At 47.2% G+C, this 21,923-nt stretch overlaps 1 protein-coding gene across 1 annotated transcript in view; it reads left to right on the plus strand.

Annotated features, from left to right (window-relative positions):
* Positions 1-2,510: 2,510 nt before the first annotated feature.
* The window catches only part of LOC117505933 (syntaxin-1A-like), a gene marked incomplete at its 3' end in the record, with an annotated part of 74,094 nt that continues 54,681 nt past the window's right edge, over positions 2,511-21,923 (plus strand). The window contains 3 exon segments of the mRNA XM_034165470.1: positions 2,511-2,614; positions 2,695-2,763; positions 8,085-8,184. Of these exon segments, the coding sequence (XP_034021361.1) occupies positions 2,585-2,614; positions 2,695-2,763; positions 8,085-8,184 (199 nt within the window).

Below are 21,923 nucleotides of genomic sequence, written 5' to 3' on the forward strand. Positions count from 1 at the left end.
ACACCCACGTGTTTGCAGTTATAATGGATGGCTATAAAGACATGCACAAAGTGATGGCGCTAACAGTGGCTGCGTGCAATCCGACGTGAGCGTGTATTCAGGGAACACAGTGATTTACTTGCAAATGAAGATAATTGGCTCATGAGCCGATTTAGATTACCAAGGCCACTGTTACTTAACTTGCACACACAACTGCAGCCGGCCCAAAGCACAATACACTGACGACTCAGGGGTTGTCTTTCCCCACACAGGCCCTGACTATGCTGGGCTTCCTGGCATCAGGGTCATTCCAGCGGGAGCTGACCGATCAGTCAGGAGTGTGCCAGTCAACCTTGAGCTGAGCTGTGCCAGCTGTGTGGGACGCAAGCTGTGTCATCCAGGTACATCACATTTCAACATTAAAGCACATTTTGCAGCGAGAGATGGTTTCCTGAATTTAATCGGAACAATTGACTGAACACATATTCACATCATATGTGATGCGCAAATGCGCGTCAGGCTGGTGGCTGACACAGTGCACCATGGCTGGCTGTTTGCTGTGTAAATAGTGTATTTGTGTAATTGATCCAAATGTAAACCAGTATGGTCACATTTGGGCATGTGCGCATTCAGATATGTTTATTATTATTATTAATGTCTTTTTGTATTTTTGCTTGACAGTGAGCTGCAGAGCTTCTTAACAGGCTTCATGTGTTCAGCATTTGTCAATAAATGTGTGGCTGGCTGTGTGTTTGGGGTCACTGTTGTGCTGAAGACCCAGCCATGACCCATCTTCAATGCTGTTACTGAGGGAAGAAGGTTGTTTGCCAAAATCTCACAATACATGACCCCATCCATCCTCCCTTCAATACGGTGCAGTCGTCCTGTCCCCTTTGCAGAAGAGCACCCCCAGAGTATGATGTTTCCACCCCCATGCTTCACAGTTGGGATGGTTTTCTTGGGGTTGTTCTCATCCTCTAAACATGGTAAGTGGAGTTGATTTCAAAAAGCTCTATTCTGGTCTCATATGACCACATGACCTTCTCCCATGCATCCTCTGGATCATCCAGATGGTCACTGGTGAACTTCAAACGGGCCTGGACATGTGCTGGCTTGAGCAGGGGGACCTTGCTGTCCTGCAGGATTTTAAACCATGACAGCATCATGTGTTACTAATGTAATCTTTGTGACTGTGGTCCCAGCTCTCTTCAGGTCATTGACCAGGTCCTCCTGTGTAGTTCTGAGCTTTCTCAGAATCATCCTTACCCCACAAAGTGAGATCTTGCATGGAGCCCCAGACCGAGGGAGATTGACAGTCATCTTGTGTTTCTTCCACTTTCTAATAAATAATCATAATAGTTGTCTTCTACCAAGCTACTTGCCTGTTGTCCTGTAGTCCATCCCAGCCTTGTGCAGGTCTGCAGTTTTGTCCCTGGTGTCCTTAGACAGCTCTTTGGTCTTGGCTATGGTGGACAGGTTGGAGTGTGATCGATTGTGTGTGTGAACAGGTGTCTTTTATACAGGTAACAAGTTCAAACAGGTGCAATTAATACAGGTAAAGAGTGCAGAATAAGAGAAAAATTAACAGGTCTGTGAGAGACAGAATTCTTGCTGGTTGGTAGGTGTTCAAATACTTTTTTCATGTGCAAATTAATTATTTGAAAATCATACAATGTGATTTTCTGGATTTTTGTTTTTTTTAGATTCAGTTGAAGTGAAACTACGATAAAAATTACAGACCTCTACATTCTTTGTAGGTGGGAAAACCTGCAAAATCACAGTGCATCAAATGCTTATTTGTCTCACTGTATATTGGTTTGCACTTCATAGACTGGCCTTGTAATTCTACTGAATTGCCACAAGATGACGATATTGTCGAGGAAATTGAAGTAAAGTGTCAGTCGTAAAGATTAGTTTAACCCCTTCTAAGCCTGTATATCCCATCGATGGGAAATTTCACTTTTTATTTGTGATATACTGACAAGACAAAATGAGGCGGGTGGTAGGGGCTTAATCATCCGCTTTAAAACAACCTTTCAAATTCGTAAAGAATATGAGCCCACGCATTCTTGTCATTATTAATAAAATTAGTGATACCATACGGCTTTGAATGTTCAGTCTTTATTTCATTCAGTCAGTGACATTTACAGCTGAAATGTCAATTTAAAAAATGATCATGTGGCCAAGGAGAACGATGTCAGTGTGTCAGCTGTGGAGTGATGGGCAGTGAGTTCTTAGGGCCATGACCTGGTCCTCAGGAACTCGGTCAGCATGTCAATTTACCATCAATGTCTCTATCGATCAAGACCACTGACACATCACAAAAAAATAAATAAAACATTGGAGTTTCACTTCAGCCAAACATTTCTAAGCCTGGAAGGAAACCTGAAACAGCTTTATCACATGGAACATTATTAAAAAAAAAAAATCTCTAAGTTCAATAAATTGAAAACTGAATTGTCCCCTGCTGGAGCTGTCGCCCCCGCGACCTGATCCTGGATAAGCGGTTGAAGATGAGTGATGAGAGTGAGTTATTTCCGTTTGAGCTTTTATTTTGTCAGAGTGATATCCGTTGTTGCGGGGGCTTGATGGAGCTGCTGCTGTGATGAAGGACCGACTCGGTGAACTCGCTGCTGTCAGTTCATTTTCTTCTCGTTTGATGCCAGTAAAGTGTAAACACGGACATAAAAAGACTTTTTCTCGTGTTGTGTACAGACCAGAAGACCAGCGGAAGATGATGTCACGGTGGACGCGGACGTTTTTATGGAGAGTTTTTTCAGAAAGGTGAGTGTAAGCAGGGGCGCGGACAGAAGGGGGCGCTGTCTCAGCGCACCCCCCGGGACTGATGGAAAAGACGTATTTCTCCGGCTTTCCGCCCGTGGAGGCTCAGGATATTTCTCACAAATGACACCAGTCTAGTCACGTGACCTTCCTTCTATGAAGTCATGAATTCAAACGGATCAGTCAGAAACACAAACCGCGGCAGTAATTCCGCGCCTCATTCAGCCTTCAGTTGTTACATCATCTCCTGTTGTGTTTATAATAAATATTTATATTCATTTACATAATTTATTTATGTCTTTTCCTGGTTGAAATGTGGATATTATTGAATGAGTCTACGAGAATTAAAAATGTATACATTAGTTTTCATGCTGTTTTGTCTAAAAATAAATGTCCAAGGTTCATTATCATGTTAATCAAGGAATTATCTCAACTGAAACAACAACAACAGATAAGTTATGGTTTTAACCTAAAGCCCTGGTCCCACAGAATAATGAGGATGACTAATGAGTAAAGCAGCATGTTTTTTTTTATGTTGTTGTTGCTACGAGAGGAGGTATTCAACTATCGTGGGAAAATAGAGGCCCTTAGAAGCAGAATATTCAGCTAAAGAGGCTCATCTCTGAGTGTGGCGCTAATTTCAAGATGTTCAAAATTTAGCAACAACCGCGTGGGACAGTTTGTGTGCGAGTTACTACAAGGACAAACAAGGATTATAGAGGCGTGTGTGTGGTGAGGACAAGGCTAATAAAAGCTCATTATCTGAGCACCTGGCGACTACGAGGACAGTTTTGGACAGGCTCTGCCCCCTTGGGCATGACAATTCCACCCGCTTTGTGTGCTGGACGCTGTATATAAAATCATTATTTTGTAGCAGATCAATAATTTTCTGTTAGAGCGTGGACGTTTAAAACACCTCTAATCACTTCTGGAATCACAGTGGATTGTTTGTTCTGAACCCTTTTTTTCCCCTCTCCTGCTCCATGAGGAACGTATTTTGGAACAGCCCAGTGGAATTTTTGTGATGGGCTTTTTAAGTCACTATTACTAACCCTACTCCTACCCCCAACCCTAACCATACCATAACCACCCCGACACCCCCCCCCCCCCCACTTCACTTTTAATTTCGTGCAGCCATCACGGAATGAATTAGAATGAATTTGTGCTGCCGTAATGAAAATGAGGCGCTTTTCGTCACACTATCACAAATCAATAGATTAATGTATATTTCGTACTGTTGAATCTTGACTTGCTGTGAGACTGGGTTGATTTTGGAACAGCTTAAAGGTAACTATTTGTAATGTTTTAATAGCTTGGTAAAACAGTTGCATGTTCATTCCCAGCTGTAAAAGTATGTTTATGATCGATTTAACATCTTGTTAATGGATCAGATGAGGTGCACTCTGTGCGCACTGGCGCAGTGACTCGCACCCAAGACGAGCATTTATGCAAAACGCCAGCTCGCAAAAGATTGAGTTTACAGTCAGTAACAGACGAACACAAGTTAAAAGTTGGATCACGGTGTCAAAGTGGCTGTGTGCTTAAAGCCGCGGAAGAAATAAAGCCAGTGAAGCTGCAGATGGAAAGGAAGCCAGTGAGAAGGAGCGCAGAGCTGTCCAGGAACACACAACGAGAGCGCACAAAAGAGAGATTTTGCAGACATAATACAAAGTTGGATCACAGTGACTGTAAGCCATGGAATAAGTAAAGAAAAAATTTTTTTTTATTGGAAGATGTTTGCAGATGACATTGTGATCTGTAGTGAGGGTAGAGAGCAAGTTGAGTCTAGTCTGGAGAAGTGGAGATATGCATTGGAGAGAAGGGGAATGAAAGTCAGTAGAAGCAAGACTGAGTACATGTGTGTGAATGAGAGGGAGCCCAGTGGAATAGTGCAGTTACAAGGAGTAGAAGTGGTGAAAGTAGATGAGTTTAAATATTTGAGGTCAACTGTTCAAAGTAATGGAGAGTGTGGTAGAGAGGTGAAGAAGAGAATGCAGGCAGGGTGGAGTGGGTGGAGAAAGGTGGCAGGAGTGATTTGTGACCGAAGAATATCAGCAAGAGTGAAGGAGAAAGTTTACAAGACAGTAGTGAGACCAGCTATGTTCGACGGCTTAGAGACGGTGGCACTAACAAAAAGACAGGAGGCAGAGCTGAAGATGTTGAGATTCTCTTTGGGAGTGACAAGAATGGACAAGATTAGGAATGAACATATCAGAGGGACAGCTCAGGTGGGACGGTTTGGAGACAAAGTCAGAGAGATGAGATTGAGATGGTTTGGACATGTGCAGAGGAGGGACCCAGGGTATATAGGGAGAAGGATGCTGAGGGTGGAGCCACCAGGCAGGAGGAGAAGAGGGAGACCAAAGAGGAGGTTTATGGATGTGCTGAGAGAGGACATGCAGGTGGTTGGTGAGACAGAGGAAGATACAGAGGACAGGGTGAGATGGAAACGATTGATCTGCTGTGGCGACCCCTAACGGGAACAGCCGAAAGACAAGGAAGTGATCCACACATTTGCGGCAGCAGGTGTATATAATTAAAGCACCCACCTCATTGTGGTGTCTTTTTTTTTGTGTTCACAGAGAGCTGGGTGAACACACACAACTGCTGCATTTGAACCTGGAACACAGGTGAACAGCAGCCTGGTGCACACCGGCCAGTGTCATGCCAAAGTAGTTATCCCCATCAGAATTTGTGTCCCCATGCGTGGTTCATTATTTGTGGCTTATTATTTGGTGAGACTGAGGCTTTACAGACAAACATCAAAGATTTCTAAAGAATCTTTTTTTTATTTACGTCAAACAATTTAATTACAAGGTTTTTCTATAATAAACTGCTTTGTATAAATTAGCAGTTGTGATGTTCCTGACACACGTTTACACTGTTCTGTGTTTTGGCCTGATGCCTCATTTCTTTTGGCTTTAAAGTAAGGCTGTAACAATAATATATATATATATATATATATATATATATGTATATATACTGGTGTCATTTGTGTGGCTCACTGCAGGAGCACTTTAGCGGCTGTAAGAGAACTTTTCCCCAGTGCTTGGTGTGTGACACACCGCAGGAGAACTTTAGCGGCTGTACCAGGACATTTCCACCAAGACCTTTTCCCATAGCTGTACAACGATCCACCTTTGTGCGCTGTCCCACAGAAAAGGCACGTTGTAAGGAATGGAAAAAAAATGTGGCGTGAAACGGCAGACGCTTCTCTTTCCTTGCTCACAGTAACAGATGATAGTGGGGTAGCAACTTTAATCAGCAGAAAAGTGAGTTACGATTGACGTCTTTAAATGGGTTTGACTGAGGTTGATGAAAAAATGACTTGATTGTTGATTGACTTGAAGGTTGATTGTGGGCCCACAGCGGGCATACAGAAATGATCAGAAATGATCATTTTCCTGCTACACAAACTTGGAAACAGCGTAATGGCCCAACAGCAGTGTAATTTTTTTCAGGCAGCAGCATAACTGGCTGTTACTCTTTCTTATGGATAGTTTTTATTTTTATTTGTTTTATTCTTTTACTTCTGTTTTTATTTATGTATTTGAATTTTTTATTCATTTTTAATTATTTATTCAATTTTATGTTGACTTGTTTTATGTAAGGCGCCTTGAGACAGCTTTTGCTGTGATTTGGCGCATTATAAGCTAATTAAATTAAAATTAATTACTCTGTTATAATGCTGGCGAGAACCCTGGTATCATTTGCAGGTGTGTGCTTCCTGTCTGTGTCAGGCTCGCCCCACTCCACCCAGCTGTAAATGCTGCCCATCATGGTTACGGACGTTTCCTGCGATGGATTGCTGTCCTGATAACAGGCAGTCATAGACTTCCAGTTCAAATCAGCTTTGTTGCACATCTGATTCAGATTTGATCTCACTGATTAATATTGAATACAGTGTCTTGAAAAAGGATTCAACCTCTTGGTTTTTCACACATTTTAATTTGTTTATGGCATTTCAAATACAAAAAATAAACCAGGCTTCTCAATATAAAATTTCTAAAATTATCTTCCTTAGACTCAAACTGAAAGTAAATCTCTACAACTTGATATAAATTAATTAAAAATATAAAAGCCGAGATGATGGATTGCATAAGTAATCAACCCCTTTGGTATAATACCTGTAAATAATCAGTTTAATTGCCAGTTTTCTTCAGACAAGTCAGGGGATGGATACATGAACATTTCCAAGTCACTGAATATGTCTTGAACTTTATTTACATCAGTTATGTAGAAATACAAACAGTTTGGTACTCTGTGGTAAATCTGTGTGGAGTAGACAGTTCTCAAAAACTGAGTGACTGTGCAAGAAGGAGAAGAGTGAGGAAAGCCACCAAGACACCCAGACAACCCAGAAGAAGTTACAGGTTTCTGTGGCTGTGATTGGAGAAATTGTGCACAGTGCATGTTTTGCATTTTCTATTTCCAGGTATACAGCTTCCTGATGAAGTGGTATAGAGGAGGGTTTTATTAAAAAGAAGACCTGAAAGTTTAGCTACAAATTGCCAGAAGGTACATCTGAGATGCAAGCCTAGATTTAATGTTTTGGTGAAAGAAAACCCCATTTGGCCATTTGCATTTGGCTTCGTATCTTTGCAGATTTTAGTGGGTCAAACAAAAACTTTGCTGTCCAACTGCCAGCACAGCAAACAGCAGTGAAATGTCTTCCACACCAAAATTACTTTGCATCAGAAATGAGGAAGTTGATGAAGAGAATGGAATGAAGTATTTCAAAGTCTGGGTATTGCAGAGCTGGTGGTGTAAAAATGTTCGGTTTGTGCTGCAGTGCCTGTGGAGAAGTGTAGCTTCAGTAACAACAGGTGCCAATTGAACACGAGAACAGGAAATGCTTCTCCGGGTATCGGAGTGGAGAGAAACGGTGACATCGCTGTTCTGACTGGCTGAACTGAGATCCGACTCCTTCACAGTGACCCACACATTTCTGCAAACTAACTCTTTGCTGAACCAGAAAGTCAGCCATGATTTTGGAACACTGACCAAATGAGCAAAGTACTGGCAGGTGGAGGAATATCAGATGTTTAAACAGTTCCTTTATTTCACTGGGTCTAGTCCTCAAAAACCCACAAAGAGACAATGGACCTGCAGCAAAGACTTGACAGGTATTGCTGCCTGGATCTTTGTGTTTGATACTGAGACAAAATCAATTTCTCGCTAAAGAACCATTTGGTCAGACAGGTTATGGATGACCTATCTGACGTAGACAGATAGGTCATAGCACTGTTGGACAGGGAACTGGATATGTACAGGTCCAGTCAATCACATGTCTGTTTGATTGATTGATTGCTTGATTGGTTCAGGTGGAAGAAGTCAGAGGGCTCATCGATAAAATCTCCTGCCAGGTGGAAGAGGTGAGGAAGATCCACAGCCTGATCCTGTCTGCACCCATCCCAGACGACAGTAAGTCTGTGCCTTCTGGAACAAAGAGCTTTTACACACAGGGACACACACACACACACACACACACACCTTGCCTGTGTATGAATGAGGTGGTGGTCGAGGGGCCAAAGGGGCAGAATGGCAGCCATGCCTCCGTCAGTTTGCCCCAGGGCAGCTGTGGCTGCACTCGTAGCTCACCACCACCACCAGTGTGTGACTGTACAAGTGAACGAATAATACAACTTGTAGAGCGCTTTGGGTGTCTTGAAAACGCACGATATATCCAAGTCATTATTATTATTATTATTTACTTCATGTGCAAAATTCTTCTTTGTCTTTCGGCTGTTCCCTTTAGGGGTCGCTACAGCAGGTCAATCGTTTCCATCTCACCCTGTCCTCTGTATCTTCCTCTGTCACACCAACCACCTGCATGTCCTCTCTCAGCACATCCATGAACCTCCTCTTTGTCCTCCCTCTTCTCCTCCTGCCTGGTGGCTCCATCCTCAGCATCCTTCTCCCTATATACCCTGGGTCCCTCCTCTGCACATGTCCAAACCATCTCAATCTCACCTCTCTGACTTTGTCTCCAAACCGTCCCACCTGAGCTGTCCCTCTGCTATGTTCATTCTTAATCTTGTTCATTCTTGTCACTCCCAAAGAGAATCTCAACATCTTCAGCTCTGCCTCCTGTCTTTTTGTTAGTGTCACCGTCTCTAAGCCGTCCAACATAGCTGGTCTCACTACTGCCTTGTAAACTTTCCCCTTCACGCTTGCTGATATTCTTCGGTCACAAATCACTCCTGCCACTCCACCCTGCCTGCACTCTCTTCTTCACCTCTTTACCACACTCTCCATTACTTTGAACAGTTGACCCCAAATATTTAAACTCATCTACTTTCACCACTTCTACTCCTTGTAACTGCACTATTCCACTAGGCTCCCTCTCATTCACACACATGTACTCAGTCTTGCTTCTACTGACTTTCATTCCCCTTCTCTCCAAAGCATATCTCCACTTCTCCAGACTAGACTCAACTTGCTCTCTACTCTCACTACAGATCACAATGTCATCTGCAAACATCATAGTCCATGGAGACTCCTGTCTGATCTCATCTGTCAACCTGTCCATCACCACTGCAAACAAGAAAGGACTCAGAGCTGATCCTTGGTGTAATCCCACCTCCACCTTGAATGAGTCTGTCATTCCGACTGTGCATCTCACCGCTGTCACACTATTCTTGTACATGTCCTGCACTACCCTAACATACTTCTCTGCCACTCCAGACTTCCTCATACAATGCCACACTCTAAGCTTTTTCTAAGTCCACAAACACACAATGTAACTCTTTCTGGCCTTCTCTGTACTTCTCCAACAGTATTCTCAGAGCAAACATTGCACTAGTGTAGTGCTTTTTCTCGGCATTAAACCATATTCTAATAACCATCAACATGTTTATTAGACCCCATTCCTACCAGGCTGCTCAAGGAAGCCCTACCATTATTTAATGCTTCGATCTTAAATATGATCAATCTATCTTTATTAGTTGGCTATGTACCACAGGCTTTTAAGGTGGCAGTAATTAAACCATTACTTAAAAAGCCATCACTTGACCCAGCTATCTTAGCTAATTATAGGCCAATCTCCAACCTTCCTTTTCTCTCAAAAATTCTTGAAAGGGTAGTTGTAAAACAGCTAACTGATCATCTGCAGAGGAATGGTCTATTTGAAGAGTTTCAGTCAGGTTTTAGAATTCATCATAGTACAGAAACAGCATTAGTGAAGGTTACAAATGATCTTCTTATGGCCTCAGACAGTGGACTCATCTCTGTGCTTGTTCTGTTAGACCTCAGTGCTGCTTTTGATACTGTTGACCATAAAATTTTATTACAGAGATTAGAGCATGCCATAGGTATTAAAGGCACTGCGCTGCGGTGGTTTTGAATCATATTTGTCTAATAGATTACAATTTGTTCATGTAAATGGGGAATCTTCTTCACAGACTAAAGTTAATTATGGAGTTCCACAAGGTTCTGTGCTAGGACCAATTTTATTCACTTTATACATGCTTCCCTTAGGTAGTATTATTAGACGGTATTGCTTAAATTTTCATTGTTACGCAGATGATACCAGCTTTATCTATCCATGAAGCCAGAGGACACACACCAATTAGCTAAACTGCAGGATTGTCTTACAGACATAAAGACATGGATGACCTCTAATTTCCTGCTTTTAAACTCAGATAAAACTGTTGTGTGGGCCGCCAGAAGAGGAGGTACTGCTGGCCCACCACCAAAGGGCGCCCTGCCTGAAGTGCGGGCTTCAGGCACGAGAGGGCGCTGCTGCCACGGACACAGCCGGGAGTGACAGCTGTCACTCATTAATTCCTGACAGCTGTCACACATTCTTCATCATCGCACTCCATAAAGACCAGACGTCATCTCCACCTCATCGCCGAGATATCATACTTCATTGGAGGTAATACTCTCAGCCTTTTTGCGAGATTTATAAATCTGTTATTGTGAGTGTTTGCAGGAGAACCGGTCGTTTTTGCGGAGGCTGTGCAAGACAGCGCTCCTTTTCATCTGAGACCGCTGCAACATATTGAGTGAGAGGTGGAGGTGGCATTCCCACCGCTGTTGTTACTGGGTGTACACACACCCACACTTGACTGTCTTTGTTCTTCGCCAGCAGTACCAGATCCGACAGTCGGGGACGGTGATCACCTGGGAATTCGGGACTTGGCGGCTCCAGTATTCACCAGGTTCTGTGGGGGCGGAAATCGTGTGGTTCCGGCTCTTCTCAGGACAGACGTCTTCTATCCTCGAGCCTGCCCACACGTCACCTTTGTAATTTGACTGTAATCATATTCTGAGATTGTCTGTATGTTCGTTGTGCACGTTTCACAACATTAAATTGTTACCTTTTGGCTCATCTATTAACCGTTCATTTGCGCCCCCTGTTGTGGGTCCGTGTCACTACACTTTCACAACAGGATATCTCGGCCAGCGTCATGGACTCCGAGGGGCGTCACCCGGCTGTTGAACGACTAATGGGAGAGCAGTGAGCGCAGGCGTCTGCAGGAGGCATGATTGGTGAGCTACAGCATATTCTCACCGCCTTTACGGCTCGGTTGGACCAAATGACCGAGCAAAACATCCTCCTGAACCGCAGGGTGGAGGCTCTCTCCGCACAGATGGCGGCGAGCGCTCAGGGCGCTGCTGCAGCTCGTCCTCCTGCCGACCCTGTGCAGAATATGAACGTTCCAGTGGTGGTTCAACAACCCCTCCCACCATCCCCTGAAGCATACATAAGCCCTCCTGAGCCGTACGGAGGTTGTGTGGAGACGTGCGCGGACTTTCTTATGCAATGTTCGCTCATCTTCGCACAACGTCCCGTCATGTACGCGTCAGATGCTAGTAAAATAGCTTATGTGATTGCTCTGCTTCGGGGTAAAGCACGCGCCTGGGCTACGGCGCTCTGGGAACAGAACTCACGGTTGTTATCAGCATACACTGGGTTTGTGGTGGAGTTCAGAACAGTGTTTGATCACCCTAACAGAGGAGAGACCGCTTCAGGCGTGCTGCTGTCAATGAGACAGGGACGCGAGAGCGCAGCCGCTTATGCAGTCAACTTCCGCATCGCGGCTGCGAGGTCCGGCTGGAATAACGTTGCGTTCCGCGCCGCCTTCATAAACGGACTGTCGTTGGTTCTGAAGGAGCAGCTGGTGGCTAAGGAGGAACCGCGGGATTTAGATGGGCTTATCGATCTCGTTATACGGTTAGACAGTCGGTTGGAGGAACGCCGTCGGGAGCGAGGCGAAGGACGTGACCGGATACGCGCCACCCCTCTCCCTTCCGGGTTCGAAAAGGCGCCGCCCTCCCCACGCTCCACAACCACAGCGCTCCGTGGGGTAACAGCTCCCCCTGCTGACGTTGTTAGGGAAACGCACAGGGCCAAAATGAGGAGGCTGATCCGCGGGGAGTGTTTTCTCTGCAGCTCAAAGGAGCACATACAGAAAAAACTGCCCCAAACGGCCAAAACGACAACACTCGCCCTTAGAGACTGGGCTAAGGGGGGGTCAAAACATTCAATTGAGACACACACAGATTGCCACACGACTCCCAGTCACAATCCTGAGCGGGGATTTAACCCTTCAAGCCCCAGCACTGGTGGACACGGGGTCAGAAGGGAATCTGCTAGACAGCAGATGGGCAAGGGAGGTAGGGCTCCCTCTGGTGGCGCTTCCTTCGCCATTACAGGTTCGGGCACTAGATGGCACCCTCCTCCCTTTACTCACACACAAGACACAACCAGTAACTCTGGTGGTGTCTGGAAACCATCGGGAGGAGATGAGTTTTTTGTAACTCCTTCTACCTCTCCGCGTGATTTTGGGCTTCCCATGGATGTTGAAGCACAATCCCCGGATTGATTGGCGTCTGGGGTGGTGGTTCAGTGGAGCGAAACCTGCCATCGGGTTGTGTTTAGGATCCTCGGTTCCTCCCGGTTTACAGGCTAAGGAGGAGGTCAAAGTCCCTCCCAATCTGACGGCAGTGCCGGTTGAGTACCACGATCTTGCTGACGTCTTCAGCAAGGATCTGGCACTCACCCTTCCCCCGCACCTGTCCGTACGATTGTTGCCATTGATTTGGTTCCAGGTGCTGAGTTCCCGTCCAGCAGGCTGTACAACCTCTCACGACCTGAGCGCGAATCAATGGAGACCTACATCCGGGACTCATTAGCTGCCGGGCTGATCCGGAACTCCACCTCCCTGATGGGGGCAGGTTTCTTTTTTGTGGGCAAGAAAGATAGCGGACTCCGTCCATGCATTGATTACAGGGGGCTGAATGAGATTACGGTTCGCAATCGATACCCGTTGCCATTGTTGGATTCCGTGTTCACCCCCCTGCATGGAGCCAAAATCTTTACTAAGCTGGATCTTAGAAATGCATATCACCTGGTTCGGATCCGGAAGGGAGACGAATGGAAGACGGCATTTAAACACCCCGTTAGGTCACTTTGAGTACCTGGTCATGCCGTTCGGCCTCACCAACGCCCCCGCGATGTTCCAAGCCTTGGTTAACGACGTCTTGCGGGACTTCCTGCACCGATTCGTCTTCGTATATCTGGACGATATTCTCATCTTTTCTCCGGATCCTGAGACCCATGTCCAGCATGTACGTCAGGTCCTGCAGCGGTTATTAGAGAACCGACTGTTTGTGAAGGGCGAGAAGTGCGAGTTTCACCGCACGTCTTTGTCCTTCCTGGGGTTTATCATCTCCTCTAACTCCGTCGCCCCTGATCCGGCCAAGGTTGCGGCGGTGAGAGATTGGCCCCAACCAACAAGCCATAGGAAGCTGCAACAGTTCCTCGGCTTCGCTAATTTCTATAGGAGGTTCATTAAGGGCTACAGTCAGGTTGTTAGCCCCCTGACAGCCCTGACCTCTCCAAAAGTCCCCTTCACCTGGTCGGATCGGTGCGAAGCCGCGTTCAAGGAGTTGAAACGACGGTTCTCTACTGCGCCAGTTTTGGTGCAGCCCGACCCTAGCCTCCAGTTCGTGGTTGAAGTGGACGCCTCTGACTCAGGGATAGGAGCCGTGCTGTCCCAGAGCGGAGAGACCGATAAGGTTCTTCACCCGTGTGCCTACTTTTCACGCAGGTTGACCCCGGCTGAACGGAACTATGACGTCGGCAATCGAGAGCTCCTTGCGGTGAAAGAGGCTCTTGAGGAGTGGAGACACCTGTTGGAGGGAGCGTCTGTGCCATTCACGGTTTTCACTGACCATCGGAACCTGGAGTATATCAGGACCGCCAAGCGGCTGAACCCCAGGCAAGCCCGCTGGTCACTGTTCTTCGGGCGTTTTGACTTCCGGATCACCTACAGCCCCGGGACCAAGAACCAGAGGTCAGATGCCTTGTCACGGGTACATGAAGAGGAGGTCAAAACTGCACTGTCGGATCCACCGGAGCCCATCCTGCCGGAGTCCACTATCGTGGCCACCCTCACCTGGACGTGGAGAAGATCGTCCGGGAGGCCCTGGCACGGAGCCCGGACCCAGGTACAGGTCCGAAGAACCGTTTATACGTCCCACCAGAGGCCAGAACTGCAGTCTTGGACTTCTGTCACGGTTCCAAGCTCTCCTGTCATCCAGGGGTGCGACGGGACCGTGGCAGTTGTCCGGCAGCGCTTCTGGTGGGGCGTCTATGGAGGCCAACGTCGGGAGTATATCCAGGCCTGCACCACCTGTGCCAGGGGCAAGGCTGACCACAGGAAGGCCCAAGGACTACTCCAACCGCATCCTGTGCCCTCATCGCCCCTGGTCCCACATCGGCCTGGATTTCGTCACGGGCCTCCCGCCGTCCCAGGGCAACACCACCCATCTTCACGATAGTGGACCGATTCTCCAAGGCGGCCCACTTCGTGGCCCTCCCGAAGCTCCCAACAGCCCAGGAGACAGCAGACCTCCTGGTCCACCATGTTGTCCGTCTGCATGGGATACCCACCGACATCGTCTCAGATCGTGGTCCCCAGTTCTCCTCACACGTCTGGAGGAGCTTCTGCCGTGAGCCTCTCGTCCGGTACCATCCACAGACGAACGGACAGGCAGAGCGGGCCAACCAGGAACTGGAACAGACCCTCCGCTGCGTCACATCCGTGCACCCGACGGCCTGGAGTAACCATCTGGCCTGGATCGAGTATGCGCATAACAGCCAGGTGTCTTCCGCCACCGGCCTCTCCCCATTTGAGGTGTGTTTTGTTCCCCGTGGTGGAGGGAGAGGTCGGTGTGCCCTCGGTCCAGGCCCACCTGCGGAAGTGCCGTCGGGTGTGGCGCTCCGCCCGTTCTGCCTTGTTGAAGACCCGGACGAGGGCGAAGACCCATGCAGACCGCCGGCGATCCCCGGCCCCTGCTTACCAGCCCGGGCAGGAGGTGTGGCTGTCCACGAAGGACATCCCCCTCCAAGTGGACTCCCCCAAGTTGAAGGACCGGTACATTGGACCTTTCAAGATCCTCAAAATCCTCAGTCCTGCCGCAGTGAAGCTCCGACTCCCAGCTTCACTGCGGATCCACCCGGTTTTTCATGTGTCCAGACTCAAGCCTCACCACACCTCACCCCTCCGTGCTCCCGGTCTGGCGTCGCCTCCTGCCCTGATCATTGACGGGGAGCCGGCTTGGACAGTGCGCCGGCTCCTGGACGTCCGTCGAATGGGCCGGGGGTTCCAGTACTTGGTGGACTGGGAAGGGTATGGACCCGAAGAACGCTCCTGGGTGAAGAGGAGCTTCATCCTGGACCCGGCCCTCCTGGCCGATTTCTACCGCAGACACCCGGACAAGCCTGGTCGGGCGCCAGGAGGCGCCCGTTGAGGGGGGGGTCCTGTTGTGTGGGCCGCCAGAAGAGGATGTACTGCTGGCCCACCACCAAAGGGCGCCCTGCCTGAAGTGCGGGCTTCAGGCACGAGAGGGCGCTGCCGCCACGGACACAGCCGGGAGTGACAGCTGTCACTCATTAATTCCTTACAGCTGTCACACATTCTTCATCATCGCACTCCATAAAGACCAGACGTCATCTCCACCTCATCGCCGAGATATCATACTTCATTGGAGGTAATACTCTCAGCCTTTTTGTGAGATTTCTAAATCTGTTATTGTGAGTGTTTGCAGGAGAACCGGTCGTTTTTGCGGAGGCTGTGCAAGACGGCGCTCCTTTTCATCTGAGACCGCTGCAACATATTGAGTGAGAGGTGGAGGTGGCATTCCCACCGCTGTTGTTACTGGGTGTACACACACCCACACTTGACTGTCTTGTTCTTCGCCAGCAGTACCAGATCCGACAGTCGGGGACGGTGATCACCTGGGAATTCGGGACTTGGCAGCTCCAGTATTCACCAGGTTCTGTGGGGGCGGAAATCGTGTGGTTCCGGCTCTTCTCAGGACAGACGTCTTCTATCCTCGAGCCTGCCCACATGTCACCTTTGTAATTTGACTGTAATTATATTCTGAGATTGTCTGTATGTTCGTTGTGCACGTTTCACAACGTTAAACCTTTTGGCTCATCTATTGACCGTTCATTTGCGCCCCCTGTTGTGGGTCCGTGTCACTACACTTTCACAACAAAAACTGAAGTTATTGTACTTGGCCCCACAAATCTTAGAAACATGGTGTCCTAACCGATCCTTACTCTGGATGGCATTACCCTGACCTCTAGTAATACTGTGAGAAATCTTGGAGTCATTTTTGATCAGGATATGTCATTCAAAGCGCATATTAAACAATATGTAGGACTGCTTTTTTCGCATTTACGCAATATCTCTAAAATCAGAAAGGTCTTGTCTCAGAGTGATGCTGAAAAACTAATTCATGCATTTATTTCCTCTAGGCTGGACTATTGTAATTCATTATTATCAGGTTGTCCTAAAAGTTTCCCTAAAAAGCCTTCAGTTAATTCAAAATGCTGCAGCTAGAGTACTGACGGGGACTAGAAGGAGAGAGCATATCTCACCCATATTGGCCTCTCTTCATTGGCTTCCTGTTAATTCTAGAATAGAATTTAAAATTCTTCTTCTTACTTATAAGGTTTGAATAACCAGGTCCCATCTTATCTTAGGGACCTCGTAGTACCATATCATCCCAATAGAGCGCTTCGCTCTCAGACTGCAGGCTTACTTGTAGTTCCTAGGGTTTGTAAGAGTAGAATGGGAGGCAGAGCCTTCAGCTTTCAGGCTCCTCTCCTGTGGAACCAGCTCCCAATTCAGATCAGGGAGACAGACACCCTCTCTACTTTTAAGATTAGGCTTAAAAACTTTCCTTTTTGCTAAAGCTTATAGTTAGGGCTGGATCAGGTGACCCTGAACCATCCCTTAGTTATGCTGCTATAGACGTAGACTGCTGGGGGGTTCCCATGATGCACTGTTTTCTTTCTCTTTTTGCTCTGTATGCACCACTCTGCATTTAATCATTAGTGATCGATCTCTGCTACCCCTCCACAGCATGTCTTTTTCCTGGTTCTCTCCCTCAGCCCCAACCAGTCCCAGCAGAAGACCTGCCCCTCCCTGAGCCTGGTTCTGCTGGACGTTTCTTCCTGTAAAAGGGAGTTTTCCTTCCCACTGTAGCCAAGTGCTTGCTCACAGGGGGTCGTTTTGACCGTTGGGGTTTTACATAATTATTGTATGGCCTTGCCTTACAATATAAAGCGCCTTGGGGCAACTGTTGTTGTGATTTGGGCGCTATATAAAAAGAAATTGATTGATTGATTGATTGATATTGCTGCTCACAGATCTTCACCTGTTTTCTAAGCCTACCTTCTACTACTCTTTCCATAACTTCATGCTGTGGCTGATCAACTTTATGCCTCTGTAGTTACTGCAGCTCTGCACATCCCCTTGTTCTTGAAAATAGGAAACAGCACACTTTGTCTCCTCTCCTCAGGCATCCTCTCACTTTCCAAGATTTCATGAAACAATCTGGTTAGAAACTCTACTGTCATCTCTCCTAGACATTTCCATGCCTCCACTGGAATGTCATCTGACCAACTGCCTTTCCACTCATCATCCTCTTCATAGCAGCCCTCACTTCCTCTTTACTAATCTCTTGTACTTCCTGATTTACTCTCACCACATCATCCAGCCTTTTCTCTCGCTCATTTTCTTTATTCATCAGCTCTTCAAAATATTCCCTCTACCTTCTCAGCACACACTCCTCACTTGTCAGCACATTACCATGTGCATCTTTTACCACCCTAACCTGCTGCACATCCTTTCCAGCTCTGTCCCTTTGTCTGGCCAATCGGTACAAGTCCTTTTCTCCTTCCTTACTATTCAACTTCTTGTACAGCTCGCAATATGCCTTTTCCTTTGCTTTTGCCACTTCTCTTTTCACCTAACGCCGCATCTCCTTGTACTCCTGGCTACTTTCTTCATCTCTCCGACTATCCCAAAACTTTTTTGCCAACCTCTTTCTCCATACGCTTTCCTGGACCTCTTCATTCCACCACCAAGTCTCCTTGTCTTCCTTCCACTGTCCAGATGTCATACTCAGTACTGTCCTAGCTGTCTCCTTCACCACATCTGCAGTACTTTTCCAGTTGTCCAAAATTGCTTCCCCTCCAACCAGTGCTTCTCTCACCTGCTCGCTAAATTTCACACAACAGTCTTCCTCCTTTAGCTTCCACCATCTGATCCTTTGTTCAAGGATCAAGGATCAAGGAAATTTTATTGTCATATGCACAGAACAGAAGAACTTTCCTGCACAATGAAATGTGGCTACTGCATTTAACCCATCCTATTTGCCAGTAGGAGCAGAGGTCGCCATTAGGCGCCCGGGGACCAGCTCCAGATGTACATCCCTGCCTTGGTCAACAGCAGGGCTGAGCAAACCAACACCGACCCATAACAAACAACACACATAACACACAACACATAGGCCGGCCCGGTACATAAAACATATATATGAAGCAAAACACGAGGGAAAAGGAGAAGAAAAAAAAACCCTCATAGCCGCTGCATTACACAGCGGCAATGAGGAAAAAAAAATCCCATCAGCACAAAAAAAACAATAATCACAGAGACAAAACAAGGACACAGGACACAACCGAGATTTGAAAGGACCAGTTTATCAGACACTCCGGAAGGCAGCCAGTTTCGGCGCCGTCGACGGCCTTGTTTGACAGTCTGGGGGGGGGGGAAGGGAACAGCCCTGTGCAGGCTGAGAAAGTCCTGGACAGTCCACAGTTCACGTCAGGGCTGGAGAAGCTGAGGGGAGGGGGGAAGACCAGGGAGCGAGGCATAAGAGTGTTGTTCTTCTGAGGAGGTATCTTATCACAGCGACCTTGAAGTGCAGCTGTATTTGGGGAAGCCAAATGAATAGCCAGATTAACAGACGCCTGAAAGATTCCACAGTTCTGAGAACAGAGTGGCTCCCAATGCATCTGAAATGTAGAATGTGGTCTTTACAGATGGTCAAAGTGGGTTTCCAGGGCTGCAATCTTCCCAGAGATGTCATCCAATGCGCGGTTAACCCCCGCCGACTGCGCAGCCACTGCCTTCCCAATCGAATCAATCATATAGGGCAGCTTGGAATGACCAATCAAAGCTGCTTCCACTTTCTTGATTTTCCGGTAAACCAGCAAGTGCCCCGCTCCACACATCAGAAAGCCGGTCACCTAGGAAAGATAAGGAGGGAGGGAGAAGAGAAAAGTGCGTCTGTCTCGGTCGAGTGCAAGCTGGCAAAAATGCCAGCTTGCACTCGACCGAGCTCTCATTCTCTTCTTCTTCTTTACCTCTAAAGTCATCCTGCAAACAACCATCCTATGCTGTCTAACGACACTTTCTCTTGCCACCACCTTACAGTCTCTGATTTGATTTCTTTTAGCTTGCATCTCCTATAAAGAATGTAGTCCACCTGTGTGAACCTTCCTCCACTCTTATATGTTACCCTGTGCTCCTCCCTTTTCTTAAAGTAGGTATTCACCACAGCCATTTCCATCCTTTTTGCAAAATCGACTACCATCTGTCCTTCCCCATTCCTATCCTTGATACCATATCTACCCATTACTTCCTCATCACCTCTGTTCCCTTCACCAACATGCCCATTGAAGTCCGCTCCTATCACTACTCTTTCATGCTTGGGCACACTCTCCACCACCTCATCTAACACACTCCAGAAATCTTCTTTCTCCTTCATCTCACAACCTACCTGTGGGGCATATGCACTGATGATATTCATCATCACCCCTTCAATTTCCAACTTCACACTCATCACCCTGTCAGACACTCGCTTAACCTCCAACACACTTTTAACATACTCTTCCTTTAAAATGACCCCAACACCATTTCTCTTCCTGTCCTCACCATGGTACAACAACTTGTACCCACCGCCGATGCTCCTGCTCTTACTTCCCTTCCACTGTTCTCTTGCACACACAATATGTCTACCTTTCCTCCTCTCCATCATATCAGCCAGCTCTCTCCCTTTATCAGTCATACTACCAACATTCAAAGTCCCCACTCTGATTTCTACCCTTCTAGTTTTCTTCTCCTGCTGTTTGTGGAAATGTTCTCCTCCTCTTCTTCGTCGTCTTCACCCAGCAGTAGCCCAATTTCCACTGGCACCCTGTTGAGCAACAGCACCGGTGGCAGATGTTATTAACTCGACTGATTCGGTATGGGAATTCGATTCTTAGTCTGCATAGTTGGGTTGGCTTGTTTTACACCGGATGCCCTTCCTGACGCAACCCTCCTCATTTATCTGGGCTTGGGACCGGCACTCAGAATGTACTGGCTGCACACCCCATGTGGCTGAGTTTATACTGGCTGCACAATTAAACAAATTCCGAAATAGTTGTCATCCGACACATAAACAAATAATGTGTGTATGTCTGTATGTTCCTTTGTGTGTCCATGTGTGTATGTCTGTGTGTATGTATGTATGTCCCTGTGTGTGTGTATATGTACCTGTGTGTATGTCCCTGTGTGCATATTTGTCCTTGTGTGTGTGTGTGTGTGCATGTTTGTCTTTCTGTGTGTGTGTGTATATGTCACTCTGTGTATATGTATGTCCCTGTGTGTGTGTGTGTGTGTGTGTGTGTGTGTGTGTGTGTGTGTGTGTGTGTGTGTGTGTGTGTGTGTAGGTATGTCCCTGTGTCTTCGTATGTCCCTGTGTGTGTGTGTGTGTGTGTGTGCGTATGTCCATCTGTGTTTGGGTATGTATGTCCCTGTGTATGTGTGTCCCTGTCTGCCTGTATGTATATGTCCTTTGTTTTTTCATTTATCTTTGATGTCTTTTTAGTAGAATGCAATGGGCCCCAAACCTGGGGTCTAAAGTTGCATCCTAGGTTCTATAGTTATCTTAACCAGATCTGGCATTGTATCCGAGGGCTCTCTTCAAGATGGTGATCGTTCCCTTAATCGCAGACAGCTGCACCTCATGTGCACTTGGGTGACCGGGGATTGCCTCAAGGTATTTCTTCAGGTTCTTCTTCATCAGGCCTGTTGCTCCTACCACAACTGGAATGATATCGATGTCTTTCAATGTGTTGGGAAAGTGTAGGAACACGGACCCACAACAGGGGGCGCAAATGAACGGACAATGGAGAAAGTCAAATCACAAAGTTTTACTGTTGTGAATTCACACAACAAACACAACAGATTACAAATACAGCAGTAACCGAATTCCAATGGTGTCGTGTGGGCAGGCTCGACGATAGGAGACGTCTGTCCGAGTCGAACCGGAACCACCCGATTTCCTCTGCCACCGAACCCCGGGGATACTGGAGCCGCCAAGTCCCGAACCCCAGGTGGCCACTGCCTCCGCTCGTCGGATCCGGTACTGCTGGCAAGGAACAGAAACAGTCAGGTGTGGGTGCGGCTGCACCCAGCAACACACAGGGTGGAAACACCACCTCCACCTCTTGTCAGGAAAATATTGGTAAGTGCAGGAGTGTGAGTACTTATCCAAGAAGTCCAATACAGTCTCCCGCTGTACTACTCACTGTCTGCTATCCAACACACAAGCAACAAAGTATTATTGTCAAGAATACAATTGGCTGAGTACGTTACCTCCTTAGTAGAGCGATATCTCGGCAATGAGGTGGAGATGCCGTCCTGCTGATATACCTCCCTGTTGATTGATATCAGCTGTCTCAGGTGATGGGTGACAGCTGTTACCCTGGCTGCTCCTGTGAGGCGGCAGCGCCCTCCGGTGCCTGGAGCCCGCACTCCAGGCAGGGCGCCCTCTGGTGATGGTGGGCCAGCAGTACCTCCTCTTCA

Source organism: Thalassophryne amazonica, unplaced genomic scaffold (assembly GCF_902500255.1).
Source record: "Thalassophryne amazonica unplaced genomic scaffold, fThaAma1.1, whole genome shotgun sequence".
Classification (NCBI taxonomy): Eukaryota; Metazoa; Chordata; class Actinopteri; order Batrachoidiformes; family Batrachoididae; genus Thalassophryne; species Thalassophryne amazonica.